Source organism: Canis aureus, chromosome 1, assembly GCF_053574225.1.
Source record: "Canis aureus isolate CA01 chromosome 1, VMU_Caureus_v.1.0, whole genome shotgun sequence".
NCBI classification, from domain to species: domain Eukaryota; kingdom Metazoa; phylum Chordata; class Mammalia; order Carnivora; family Canidae; genus Canis; species Canis aureus.
The window spans coordinates 82,924,336-82,939,222 of NC_135611.1; the positions used below are offsets into that span (position 1 = coordinate 82,924,336).

Here is a 14,887-nt window from a genome sequence, read left to right on the forward strand (position 1 = left end):
GGTTCTCCTGTCTCTGTAGGTCCCACATCATGTCAAACATATTAAAATTAACCTTTATCCTACATTAAATTTAATTATAGGTGGTTCCTTAAGAGCTGAGTTGCAATCGACTAGTTTGACATGTTGCATTCTGTAGATATTAAAATATCATCTGATTTTGCACATTTCAGAGGTAACGATTTTTAATGAAGCACAGTATTTTTGGAAGCCTTTAGGAAGCTCCTAGTAAGGATATGGAAACTTTAGCACTTAATTGGTAAAGTGAGCTTGCTCCTTCAGACTGCCCCACAATATTTTTATGCCCTTTGAAAGGCACTTAAATAGATTCATTTTACAATCCTGTGTTTTTGTGTCTGTGCCATCCCCCCATTAGACTATCAGCTTGTAGAGGACAAGAACCACCTCAGAGCTTCTAATATGATAGGGACTTACTATTTATGGAAGCAATTAAGTTGAGCTTAAAGAGAAAAAGCCAAGTCTAGGAGGGATCCAGTGTGTCTTCTACCTGCAATTGAGAAAGGGCTCTTAACCTTGCCTTGCGGCATGTGTCATATGGACTTGTTTTTTTCTCTGGCATTCTTCAGAAGGAGGCAGTGTTGTGCAGAAGATTGATGTTGAGGGCTCCAGTCCCAACCACACCCTTTACTAGCTGTAAATCTTGCAACAAGACGTTAATCTCTACAGGCCTTTGAGTTTCTGTGGGCCAAATTAAAGCCATTTTAGTAAAACTCTGTCAGTCTTAAAATATCATATTCTTAAAAAATGTATTCTTTCCTAAAATTAAAAAAAATCATACATTTTAGGCCTGAGGAAATGTTTCTGGCAATTTCTCAAAGTAGGGATGCAAAAAATCCCTACTTTTGTTGCCTGATACCAGGCTTGGGAAAAGCAATTGCCCTTCCAAATTGCCTCCTGTCGAGAGGAGACCTTGCAAGAAGAGGCTTCAGTAATATGAAAAACCTCCTTCTAAGTCCTTTGAAGTTAGAGTGGAAAGGAACTGCTGGCATTCCCAGGTCCCAGGTCCCAGGCTGGCCCTCTGAGACTTTGTGATGCTGCATACCTGCATCCTTTTTGTCCAAGAATTGACTCTGGGCCAGATCTTCACCTCTCATGATGAAGAGGAGACATGATTATGTGCATTACAGCCCCACCTCTGGTGCCAAGTAGCTCCAATGAGCCACAGTGAAATTCAGTCCATCTTGGCTATGCCCCGATCCATTTGTCAATGGCTCCAAAGGATACTGCCGAGAACTTCAGATTTTATGGGTTTGCAACAAAAATAACATTTGGACAGGGCTGTCAACTAGAAGCAGGTTTACACTTTCTGCCATTGATACATACTGATTTGGAGTCCAGGGGCCAGCTTGGGCCAGGTGAGGTCAAGCTGTGGATGACCTTTGAGTTTCCTCTACCATTTTGTGTTAGAGGGTGGAAGGAGGGACCGTTGAGCTGGCTAGGCCATAGTTTAAAGTTGCCTCCAATTTTCTTCATATTTATCAAGCTGCTATCTGTTATTGCTCTTTGCATGAAGCTGAATGAGGATATGAAAGCAGTTAAGAATACCTGCCTACTTATATGTTAGCTGCCTGATATTTCCTTGCACTCAGTTGGCAGGTTCCTCAAAATGAAGAGTAGAGTGCTGAGTGGAAAACAGTGAGTCTGATAGAAGAGGTCAGCAGCAGGCAATAAGCCCCTTAACACTGGGGTGAAAAGTGAGGCAAGTCTGATCCATCCACAGATGGATGCTGGTGATTAGCAAGGTCTGCCACAGATGTGGGCACTGAGGTTGGGACTATTCATCTTTTGGAAAGCACAGAAATGTAGATCCTTCCTGACTAATCCATTCAACGTTGAATACTGTTCTTTGTAGCAGTTTGACAAAACCATTCAAACAATTGACTTGCTTCCCCGAACTCTCTTCTATAGCAAGTTTGCTGGTATAGTCTTCCTTCTCTTGTCCCACCTACTTAGTTAAGCCTCAGCCATAGCTCCAGGACCAATCCTAGTTCCTGAAATTTGCTAATGTTAATTGTCTTAGCGTTAAATTTTATTTCTATTGTTCTGTCTGGTTACTTAATCCCAATTTATTCCAAGCCCATCTGCCTCAGTTCTCTTGCTTATAAACAGAAGGTAATGTTAATTTGTAAACAGAGCATACCTCTACTTTAGAGTTTTTGTGAGAATTAAGAGAATTTTCATTAGTGTGCATATACTCTGTATTCCCACATTGTGCACGATGTACTAAGTGTTCAATAAAATCCGTTCCCCGCCCTGTCCCCCCATCCTCATAATGAGATTTCATGGCAGCAGAGGTTCTCTCTTGCATCATTTTGTATCCCTAGATCTTTAATCCTAGTTGAAGTTCAATTTGCTTTCACTGATTCTCATTTCTCTTCCTAAAAGGTAGGGCATTAGACCTTCAAAGCCAGTGCCTGCATCTCATTCAGGGTTCATGAGGATCTATAATCCATGGTGGTTCTTTGCTAACCTTACAGTCCCAACCTGTGGCATGTACTGGAGATTTAATTTAGACCAAGTTACCTTCTAGATATTCAGGGCTTCAGCCACTGTCAATTGTACACAAGATGTCAGCAAATTGAACAAAGTCTTTTCCCCTTTCAACGCTCCAATGCTCCCGACCTGCTCATGCACTGTCCTTTGGCCTCCACTCCTTCATACACCCTATTGAGTGTGCAGTAGTCCATATCCCAGGGGATGTGTGTTGGGGGAAGCCCAGGGAAAAAAGCCCTGATGGCCCAGTCTCTGGGCCTGGCATCTGCATGATCTGCTAAACAGTGTGCCGAGCTTTTATAGATTTTTAAAATTCACTTGCTTTCTTAAATGGGATATAACATCCATTCAGGACCAAGTCTAACTTCTTCCTTTCTCATACTGATGTTACTTTGTCTCTCCTTTTCAACTTCTTCCTCTGCTCATCCTTTCCTTTCCAACTTTATTTAGATGCTCTGTCCATTTCCATCCTTTTCTTCATATCCAGCCTCTATGTGGAAACAGAAGTTTCTCCTTATCTTACCCTTTCAGAGATATTTACACATGGGTATGAACAGATCAGATAAACAGGAACTTAGGTTAATTTAATAGAAAAAATAAAATATGGAATAACATTGATTTTGGCCAGTATCAATTACAACCATTCTACTATATTTTACAAAAAAACAACTGAACATTTTACACATGTACAGTATTTTTCAGTAAAAGTGGATTTGGATTTAACAGTGGATCACTAATTAAAAATAAAAGGATAAAAGGAAACAGAAGATAGGACTTTTGTCTCTAGAAGGTTAGAGCATTTGTTAAGTCTCCAAACTTTGTACTATCCATTACATATATCTCATTATGAATATATATATTTATACATAATATATAACATTAACTTAAACTTTGAAAGCATTATGTTCTAGTTAATAATATTCTGTAGATAAACGAGGCAGTAACACACTAGTAGTTAAACCAGTATTTCCATGATGTGCGCCTGCATGGTTGGTGGGAAATGGAACACATATTGGTAGATCCCAATGAATTTGGCTGTCATATTAATGGTTATTTGTCTAAAAATACAGACATCATTTTAATATTTCCTATCACAGTAACTTCGTGCCTCAAATAGTATGGGCAGGTTTAGTAAAATGGATTCCTTTGCAGGCAAATCTGGTTTTGCCATCTGCTTGACCTTGCTTTAGACTTGCACTTACATTTGTCCGTTTAGAGATTGTGCCTTTACATGTGAGACACTATCTGTCATAATCTGGATTAATTTACTTTCTTCAGGTAAGAAGGGCATGCAGTGTTAGGAAAACAAGTTGCTCAGTAAAATCAACTGATTTCCTAGTCACTTATAAATCATTATGTGACTCAGTGTCACTATAATGCCATTAAGAAGATCATTAGACTATAATTATTCACCTTAGGTCAGACATTAACTTTGATGTCTAGGAATGAATATTTTCAAGGTAGGACTTTCACTAGCTTGTTGTTTGGATGGGGACCTTAGCATCCCTTCCCAGTTCCTTCCTCAAATAATCTATGTTGATATCATCCTTGTTCTTGGCTGTGAGGCTAGTGACATCTTGAAAGTGAGGCTCTCAAATCATAAAGCCTGCAAGATGGCTGACCACTCCAAAGCAAATGAGGTCACCAATGGGGCTCTGATATGAAAACTGAAGAAACTTTATATGAATCTATCCTCCCCTAAATAGAGAAACTCAGAATTGGTAAAAAGATCTATCAGGCATCATTTCTAACCACTGATCCAAAATAGTTTTTACATAATTCAGTCTGCTAGATTCCAGGATGTTTTTAAGAGCTGTAGAAAACCGGTGAGGATATTTCCAAGAAAACAGACGATCTCATTGACATCCAGTGGACAGATGTATCATAGCACGGTTATAGAGGGACAGAAGAATGGGAAATAACAAAACCAGGAGGGTACAATCATGCCACCCATGTTCAATTTCCAGTTTTATTTTCTTAAAATGACAAAATAAAACTTCTAATAAGCACCATTGAAAAACGTTGCTTGGCCAACTTGGGCACAAGCTTAAATATTAAATAATTCCATTTCTTAAAAAATACAGGACCTTTTAGAAGCTATTGACTCCAAGAAGAAATTTCCCGCATCATATCCAAAATGCTTCCCATCACAACAAATGGAATTTTTGATGGCCTTAAAAAAAAGTGCTATGGGGATAATGGCCATATAGCACCAGGAGATCGTGCAGGATCTACAAAGTGAACACTCTGGATTTCAGGGGAGCTGGATCAGTCCCAGTTATTTTGTGTAACTTTGTATTCTGTCCATCACCAATTTGACTATGCAGAGTGATCCCATTTGACCAGCTGTGTGTAAAATAACCCAATCTGCAAAGCCAAAGCCAGTAGCAGCAAGTCTATCTGATGAAACCAGTGGAGCAGACTTATCAAGTGAGTATAATGCCAAAACCAGCACATAATGCATGAAGTAAATTATGTGTGGAAAGGATCAATGTTCAACTGTGAAAAACTAAGACAAACAACCCTGAATACAACTCTGCGGGATGTTCTTAATGCCCTTAGGTCCACTTTTCTGCCATTTCCCCAACAGTGGACTCAAGCATGAAAAATGACAGATGCAAGAGCTTTCTCTTTGATTTTGATCTATGTCTGCTCTTGTGATGTTTTTGAAAGATATTTTTAGGCGTCTCAAAGGGGAAACAAGCAAGTAAATGCAAAGGGGAAAAAAATGGACCTTCAAAACCAGGGCAGGAAATCAAATCATTACTTTAACGTCAAATTTTGGCATCAAATGCTTTGGTCATACAATACTGTCTCTGTGGTTCTGGCTGTTTAGCACTAAACACCCAGTTATAAAAGGTAGGCTTGTTGTAGGTTTATTTTTTTTTCCATTTAAGTTCTGACAAAACAGTTCACCATCTCCCTGTACAAATTTGAGAGAGAGAGAAAAAGAGAGCAAAAAAGAGAGAGGTGGCTTGCTTTTTTTTTTTTTTTGCTTGTTTTTTTTCTTTTTAATAATAATATGGAGTAATCTATAAGTCTACAGGAACAAAGAAATCTAGGATGGCCGCTCAGCCTTGGAATGTACATGTTTTGCAGCAAAGTTGTTGAAGAACCTTCCGCTGGCACAGATTGTTCTTTTTCACTAGCATACAGAAGCCTCCTTCGGCCCAGGACTCTTCCGTTGCTTTTCCAGGAAGTCAGCAAGACAGAGGGGGAGTTGAGGACGAGAGCAGCATGATGTACACACGGAAGAAGGTTTTGATTGGCCAGAGAGGCAGATTGGGGGATTGGAAGAGATCATTGAGGAGCAGTCAACAAGGAGGAAATTTGGTCCACCCAAAGTGATTTCAGTCAACAGCATTGTTTTTCAAGGAGAGAGATTGCGGTCCAGTGGTAAATGTGATTGGTGTCCATTTATGAAAGGAAAAAAAGATTTGAAAAAAGAATAAATTAGAAATCAATAATAATATAAGCAAGGAACTTGTCTTCTCAGGATTACCTAGAGCAGAGAGTATACAGTCATTTATACTATATTTCATTGAGTCCAAGACACTGGATTTACGATGCATCACTATTTTAAGTGGCATCAAGAAAAAACATGTTTCATGCTTCTTACTACATGGTGACACAATAGTCTCCTCAATTAGAATATTAACTTTGTGCTTATGGAAATATTAGTTAAGCATTAGTTATATAACAGGCTGTTTTGTTTCGGTAATTATACAGAAACTCTTCCTTTGAAGATTAAACAATTTTTTGAAGCTATTTTGAACTATAATTAAATTCAACACAAGAAGTAGTAACCATGTGGTTACTCAGTGGACTAGACAGCTCTGTGACTAAGTCACAGGCAATGACAGTATGTCATATCAAGCTCCTGGACAAGTGATTGTAAGCTGCCATAAATTATAAGATGCATCTGATTTCAGAGATGTTAAAATGTTAAAAAAAAGGTATGTCTTAGAATCATTGAAATATGACTCGTTGAAAGAGAATAAATTACAAACCCATAAATGTAATTGCTATGTGATCTGAAAAGCCTGGTGAGCCATAAGTGATCTCATTATTTAGCTGACCTAAAATGGACGCATTACAAATTATGGTTCTTCATTTTCTACTCTTGCCCACATTCCTGGACATTCCACTTCTACCAAAGTGCCATCTGGCATAACTCATCCCACATTTACCGTGGTTTAGAGAAATATCACAGTTAAAATATCACCAATGTGGCCATGCCTGGCATCAAGTGCTATGGGTGAAAATTTCAAGTGATTGTGGATCTTCTGAGTTTAGAAAAATACTCCTCTGTTTTGTTATTAATTTAAAAAGTCTGGTCAAATCCAGCTATTGGGGAACATATTTTTAAGTAAAAAGTGGTATTTCCATGGTCCCTGGAGGGCCATCACCCCAACCCTCTATGCCTATGTTATACAGTGAGAACAGAGCCTGAGTGGGCCTGTGCCATCCCTGCTAGATCAACCCTACAGCCAAGAAACCATGAAAATGCAAAGTCAGCTATGATACTCTGTAGAAATGAGACCATAAATGATCTACATGAGCCATCGTGTGCCCAGTTCTTTCAGACATCTTTTTGAAATTTTGCATAGGAAGTTTTAGAATAACCATACAAGGTCAATAGGATTAGCCTACTCATTTTTACAGATGAAGGAAGTGAGGCCCAGAAAAGTTTATCACCTGCCTGAGACCTGGAGCCTAGGAATGAATGACCATATTCTGACTCCTGAATCCATATTCTCCCAGAGCACTGTTCTACCTCTTGTGAAATTTCCTCTTCTTCCCATTCAGAGGAAGACAAAGAATAAAACAAGGGAAGTGCCCTTGCCCAGGAAGACTGTTCCAAATGCAGACTTTATTATTCTCCTTTCATAACAATCCAAGGATATTTAAAAACAACAATGGTTTGAAATGATTTCTTTTTATGTTACTAAGGTACATGTCTGCATAACGTTCAGGCTCACATTTCAGGGACCCTTCTGTGTGAATTATACCAAGGGTCAAAGTTCATAAAATGTTAAAGTTGGAATAACTTAAATTCATTTATTTATAAATGGGGAAGCTGAGGGTAGAAAATTGAGAGAACTTGGATTTGCCAAGTTGTCAGGGGGAACGGAGTAAGCCAGAGATTCCCAAATCTGGATGCACATTAGAAACACTTCAGAAGCTTCTAAAAATATCCACACTTAGATAGCACCCCAAGACCAATTTACTATGAATCTTCAGGGAAGGTGTATGGTCCTGGCATTTTGGTTGAGAGCCACATGTGCAAAGAAAAGGTAAATGGATTAATGTTTAGAATTAAAATCTTCAGTTCTACACTTAGGTCTATCATTAATTCCTTGCCTTTCAGGTTTAATGAAAGATTCAGGTACCATCTGAGTATAATTTACATATCAAAATTTTGAGTAATCCCAATAAAAGGAGTGGCAATAAACTGGCATCTTCACATGATAGAATATTATGCTGCAATTAAAAATGAAGGTTTTGGGGACTTTGTAGACAAGGATGCTTATGTCTAATGATGAGTACAAATAGCAGGATAGAAACCTCCATGTGCATGATGTCTAAAAAGCCTGGTCAATAGTACATATGGCAAAGGATGGGAAAGAAATACATGAAAAAACTAATTGGAAAAGATTGCATATTACATTCCAACTACATAGCGTTCTGGAAAAGGCAAATCTATGGAGACAGTAAAAAAAAAAATTAGGGGGCAGGGAGGGAGGAAAAGGTAGAGAGGATTTTTAGGGACATGAAAGTGTTCTGTATGGAACTACAATTAGGGATTCATACCCTTATACATTTGTCCAAATCCATAGAGTGTTCAACACCAAGAGTGAACGTTAATGTAAACCATGGACTTTGGGAGATAATGATGAGTCAGTGAAGGTTTACTGATTATAACAAATGTAACCACTTTGGTGTAGGAGGCTGAAAGTGGGAGAGGGTGAGGGTGTGTGTGTGTGTGTGTGTGTGTGTGTGTGTGTGTGTGTGTGTGTTTGTGCGTGCGCGCATGTGCTGCGGTGGTGGTGGGGCAGTCAGGGCATATATGGCATCTCTGTACTTTCTGCTTAATTTTGCTGTGAGCCTAAAGCTCTAAATCAAAAAAAAAAACCCACATAACTACATAACTAGTGCCATCTTTGCCGGTGGAATGGTAGGTAATTTATTTCTCCTTTTAATTAAAAGAAATAAACCAAAACCCAAACCCACTGAGGATGTGAATTCAAGATGAATGAGCTCTAACAAGATACTGGGCATGTTCTATCTGACTCATGCTTGATAGTTTCTTTCAGTGGAAATATATTTGATCTTAACGTAAAAAGAGGACCCTTTGCTCAGAGGATCGAAATGAACAGTTTGTACTCACCGTCCTTGCAGATGGCTCCCATCTGACATGTCCCTAAGTCTAGGAGATACCCACTGAGGCAGCTCGTACAGTTCTTGAAGCCTGGACCATTGCATGTCAAACAGCTAGCATCACATCTACGGGAAAAGGTATAATTCATGCTTTCACACATTGTGTGCAAGAAAAGATGTTTGCTATCAACCTCTTAATAATGCTTTAAACTTAATTTTCCCTTTGAAGATGACACAGAAACCTCTTCTTACCAAACTTGCTATGTTTGGCAACATTAAAGAAAATCCAGCAGGTAGACTGATTTTAAATGGGGGAACACAGTCCTTGAAACAGAAATATTACTTTCAAGGTTTTAAAGTGCTCCTGAGACAAAACCCCAAAAATATTCAAGGTAGGTTGGGTTAAAGCTGCAGGGCAGTATCCACAGGTAAAATGTGGAAACTTGCTTCCTCAGTAATAATTGTTTTGTATTATTTACGGAGGCGGTCAAATAAGGAACTTGGTGATCAAGTGCTAGGGCTGAGGGGGCTGATCCACTTACTTTTTGCAGGATTTGTATCCGTTCTCTGAAGAGTGGTCAAAGTAGTAGCTGAGACTACAGCTCTGCACGCATCTCCCATCCTCCATGAAGTAGCCTTCCGTGCAGTTAATACACCCATCAGCGCCTGGCCCTTAAATGCAAGACGAACGCCAAGAAACAGAAACAAAATCTCAGAAGAGCTTGCAAAAGGTGCTGCTCCTTGTGTGGCTGGTGAAAATGTCATGTTAAGAGTCCCCATTTCCTATTAGTGCTTTTTTCTTACATTCTGGGGGAGGGGGCTGCTCCCATTTTAAACTGGACCCATTTTCCAAAAACACTGTATCTCTTTGGCAAGTGGAGGAGACCTCACTGGGATGTTTAAGTGTCTCAACAAGGACCCAGTGCACATGACTGACTCTACGAGAATACGTGCATGGGTACTGGGGGAGAAAAGGATTTCTCCAGCATTTACTTTACAAGTATCTGGTGGGTTTGTATGAGCGATGGCTAAAAACAAAGCCACACAAGCCAAACCAGAGCCAAGGGAATGAACAACAGGGCTGGGGGACTAGGTACCAGCACAGGTGGCGCAGAAGCGGTGGCAGGGCTGACAGTCCTGGCCATTGAAGTACTGCCCATCCTCACAGGTGATGGAACACCAGGATCCCTGCAGGCTGAAGACACAGACACAGACACTGTGATCAAGGTGAAGAGGTAATGACTCCCCAGCTCCATATGCAACAAATACAGCTCCTCCCCGAGACCAGGGGCTTGGCAAAGCTTCAAAGCTGGGGAAATGGTCCCCTTCCCTTCTTTTTATCCTTCCTGATGCCTATAATGATGGCTGTGGTTTGTAGCATGTGCTGCAAGCCTTGTGGATGTTCTTCTTCATTGTCCGGCTGGCTGGCACATCCCTTCTTTGTTCCCCAACTTAACTACCTGGATGTTCTTAACAGTAATTTATTGACAAAACTCAGTACCTAACATATACATCTGACAATGGTGAAATCCAGACCTACTATATAATAAATCTCAAAGTTGTTTTCTAATTATAGGAATACATGGTAAAAATGAATTACAACTGAATGAAGGGCACAGTGATCTCTGGCTAGCTTACACTCCCAGGAGTAGCTATTTTTGTTTTTATTTCTGGTCTTTGTTGTCCTACTGGCTGCCATCAAAACAGCACAGTTGTAATACATGTTGCCTCTATTTCCTGATTTCCTTTGAATTCCAGTGAATAATTTAGTAAAATGACCCTATCTATACAGCTGAATCCCCAAACACTCCAACTCTTCTTAATTGTATTATTGTTCCCAGGTGTTCTCTATACCATATTTTCTCCATTTAGCACTCTTGGTATCTATTGTAGTTGCCAGGATGTTGAATGAGGAATGCGTATTTTTTCTCTCTTCTAATTTCTATCAATTGTGATAGCTTTCATAGTGTACAGATTGATTCTTAAAATTAAAAAAAAAACAGAAATTATGACCTTTAATATACAAATATTGGTCACTGAATCAGTAGTGTGATTGGAACTATAGGTTAGCACTTGTAATTCTGTATCACCAGATAGAGGATTCTACAAGATGGGTATCTAAGCAACAGGGTCAAATGGTTTTTATTCTCTTAGACTCTTGGTATTGCTCCAATTCACATCTTATTTGAGTGTGCTTTGTATTTGGATCACACTAACTTGGAGAAGGAAAATTTATTTTTCCCTATTGGAAAGAAAATAAACAGGTAAATAAGGATCCCAAACAGGTTTGTTAACATTTTAACCTACTTCCATCCAATTTGATGTGTATGTATCTTTTCTTTGTTCTTAGCCACTACTAAAAAACTTTCAGGTCTCTTGAGGCCAAAATGATCGACCCTCAAAGCCTGCAAGGAAAAGACAGGCAATCTCAAAGAGATGGAGGGCAGCATAACTCAAAGTGTACTCCATTCACAGATCTTACTGGCCAGGGACAGATAGATGTCACTTAAAAAGCCAATAAAAGAAAATCCCTTTCTGTAGAATTGGAAAAAAGGACATTGCATTAAATGGATCCTTTCGTGGGAGGAAATTGGACCACCTAAAAAACTTCTCAAAGTTTTTTTTTTTTTTTTTTTTTTTAAAGCTTCCCAGTTTTCCTAATAAAGGACATTCCTTCTGAGGTTGGAATGTATTCAGCATGAGACAGGCTGTGCTGTGCGAGGAAGGAATGGACGTAAGTGGGTCGTGCAACAGAGCAGGCACCGTGTACACTCTGAATCCTGCCTCTGCTTCCAAAACACAATGGTGGAGTGGCTAACCGGCCTGGTAGGGTGGACACCTGGGTTCTTTCTGTGATAAATTGGCTAGGTCAGAACTGTGCTGTCCCACATACTTGAGCCCCAATGACCCCCGAGCACTTCAAATGTGGTTAGTGTGGTGCAAGAATGGAATTTTAAACTTTATTTAGTTTTAATTAATTTCAGTCTAAATCTTACAAATTGGCCCTTGGCTCAATGACTGGCCAAATTCTGAGTAAGTCTGGAACATCCTGGCTACGTAAAATCTACTTTGACTAAACTTTGTAAAGATCTAAATAGAAATCAAGTATTTCTTATCAAATACTACTGTTCCAAGTTGAGATGTGCCATGCACTTTAGAGGTAAAATGCATACCAGATTTCGAAGACTTGGTATGACAACAAAAAAGAATGTAAAATATCTTGCTAGGTCTTTTATATTGATTACATGTTGAAATGATAATATTTTGAATATATTTGGTTAATATTTTAAAAAATTTCACCCTTATCTTTTTACTTCTTTTAATGTGGCTACTGCCATATTTAAAATGAACATATTCTCGTATTTCTATTGGGAGTGCTGGTTAACTTACTCAGTAAAATGTTCCCTAAGAAATACAGTTGAATTGGCTCTTGAACAACATGTGTTTGAACTGCACGAGCCCATTTATAAGTGGATTATTTTCGATAAAGTACGGTGCTCTAAATATATTTTCCTTATAATTTTCCCAATATTTTCTCTTCTCTAGGCTTACTTTATTGTAAGAATATAGTATATAATATACTAACACAAAATATGTGTTAGTTGACTGTTATTTGTAAGACTTTTGGTCAAAAGTAGTAATTGGTAGTTATATAGTTAAGAGTAACTTAAGGAATTAAAAGTAATCCGTGATTTTCAACTGTAGGAGGATGGGGTCTCTAACCCCTGAGTTGTGCAAGGGTATAACCATATAGAAAATAATCATAAATCATCTTTTATTTCTCATGGGCCAGTTATGTGTCTGATCCCATAGCTGATTAGTAGAAAACAGTTTGAGCCCCTATCTTGTCTCCCTTCTTTTTATTAAAAAAACCAATCTGCTCCTCCAAAAAGAAGACTGATATTAAGATTGAAAATCTTAAGATGAAAGGTGCTAAGCAAATTAATACTGAATGCACTTATGAAAAAACCCACAAGACAATCTAAATGAAAATGATATCCTGAGATATATATTTTTAAGATTTTACTTATTTGAAAGAGAGAGAGAAGAGTATGCACAAGTGGAGGGAGGGGCAGAGAGAGAAGTAGAAGCAGACTCCCCACTAAGCAAGGAGCCTGAACCAGGGCTTGATTCCAGGACCCTGAGATCTTGACCTGAGCTGAAGGCAGAAGCTCAACCAACGGAGCCAACCAGCGGCCCTGATGTTCTGATTTTTTTTTTTTAAGATTTTATTTATTCATTCATGAGAGATAGAGAGAGGCAGAGACATAGGCAGAGGGAGAAGCAGACTCCCTGCTGGGAGCCCAATGGGAGACTCACCTAGGACCCCAAGATCAAGACTCGGCCACAGGCAGTCAACCATTGAGCCACCCAGGTGCCCTCCGATGTTCTGGTATTAATTAATATGAAGAATCACCTGCCTGGAGCCTGCCCAGTTCACCTCTCCAATCAAAGGTGGAAACAGAGACATTCTCAAGACTTAAAAAGATTGAGTGCAGCAGATTTCCGGCTCTCTGTAAATTCAGAGCCCAACTCCTTGCCCAACAGAGGATGGTCTGACTTTCTCTGTGGATATCAAGAGGCTACCTAGTTCATTTGAGCCGTGTTGTTCTCCTGCAGAATCTGTCAGCTATCTGGCTTCAGTAATGAGCAAGTCATCCAGTCAAGAAAAACATCTCCAGGTGTTAAATCTATGTGCATACCACAGCATAATGGAACCAAGCCTGAGGTACTTAAGATAAGAGAATGATTGGCTATATGGAGAGAAATAATAAAGATAAGGGAAGAGTTTCCGACCATCAAAGGAATGAATCAGGAGGATTAAATATAATTCATTGGTATTACCCAAACAGTAATCCTTGACAGGGGCACTGCCGGTCATAAAGCACTAAGAAAGCCTCTCAAATAGCCATTTTTATTTTCTTGTATCTGATCCATCTTTTCTGAAGGAAATTTTATTTGGTTTATAAACCTCTCTTAGCCAAGATGGCATCCAATTTCTCACATATAATGGTAAAGATAATGCAAATAGCAATCAAATGTTGGAATGGGAGTCAAACCAAGGTGATGGTAAGAGGATAATTCATTTACATATTTTATTTACATTGAGAAGCTCCCTGGGCTGTAGGACTTGACAAGATCCTTCACTCTCTTACCTTAACCCATCCCTACATTCTGTACAGTTGTGGAATTCAGTACACGTCTTGCAGTTTTCACTGCATTTCCGGCAAAGATTTTTCTCTGTTAAAAACAAAAAACAAAATGCATACACAAAAAAGTAACAAGGTTATAAATCAGTTGGTCAGTTGAATTCCATAAAAGGAGGCGGAGACATTCTAATGTTTGCTAACATACACGATGGTATACATACCTGGCCTTGAGCAGAATGTTTTGGGAACAGCTCCCACATTGAACATTGGCTATCACTTCTCAGCAAAGCAAACAGAGTTAGGAACTGCAGCACTGGGAAATGTGGGAAATGCCTGACATCTCTACCATTTTGCAGATGAGGGAACTCGTCTTTAATTCTTTGTTGAATGGTTGATTGACCTTTCTCCCCCTTCTTCTTTTGCTTTGTCCCAAGCAGAATTTCCTAACTCCCAACACTGAGAATCACACTAACAAATAAGCTGGGGCAAGACTACTATGTGAGGGTTGAGAAGCAGTGTGGAGGCTGTGGAATGGAAAGGAAGGCTTTCCCCGGGGCTCCCATACTCACAGCTTGTAGGACCACTCTGACGAACTAGACCAGAAAAGGGAATCTACATTTAAGACTGCAGGTTAAGGGCTGACCATTTATTTCTTGCATTGTCAAGAATAGTGTCATGTACTTTATAGTGGCTGTGCCATTGATATGTTATTAATTATAGTTCAGATATATCTGTATTCTGGAGAATAGAAATATACTGGATTAAAACAAATACCTCTGAATATGGCTCTCTCATTTAATACCAAAGACTGATCCCCATTGGGGAAAACAGGGCAAATGCATACC

The 14,887-nt window shown here is 39.2% G+C and overlaps 1 protein-coding gene and 1 long non-coding RNA gene across 5 annotated transcripts in view; one reads left to right on the forward strand and one right to left on the reverse strand.

The window, feature by feature from the left end:
• PCSK5 (proprotein convertase subtilisin/kexin type 5) overlaps window positions 1-14,887 on the reverse strand; it is a 458,158-nt gene that overhangs the window by 150,221 nt on the left and 293,050 nt on the right. For 3 of the 4 annotated variants that reach the window (XM_077906524.1, XM_077906513.1, XM_077906535.1), the window contains exons 17-20: window positions 14,049-14,133; window positions 9,990-10,087; window positions 9,435-9,564; window positions 8,903-9,018 (exon numbers count right to left, since the gene is read on the reverse strand). In XM_077906524.1, coding sequence (XP_077762650.1) covers window positions 8,903-9,018; window positions 9,435-9,564; window positions 9,990-10,087; window positions 14,049-14,133 — 429 coding nt within the window. Of the gene's footprint in view, window positions 1-3,074; window positions 5,699-8,902; window positions 9,019-9,434; window positions 9,565-9,989; window positions 10,088-14,048; window positions 14,134-14,887 lie in introns of those variants that run through there. The other variant, XM_077906544.1, reaches the window with a different exon arrangement.
• The window catches only part of LOC144318970 (uncharacterized), a 75,403-nt gene continuing 71,502 nt past the window's right edge, over window positions 10,987-14,887 (forward strand). The window contains exons 1-2 of the long non-coding RNA XR_013384902.1: window positions 10,987-11,156; window positions 11,537-11,626. This is a non-coding gene — a long non-coding RNA (uncharacterized LOC144318970). The remainder of the gene's footprint in view (window positions 11,157-11,536; window positions 11,627-14,887) is intronic.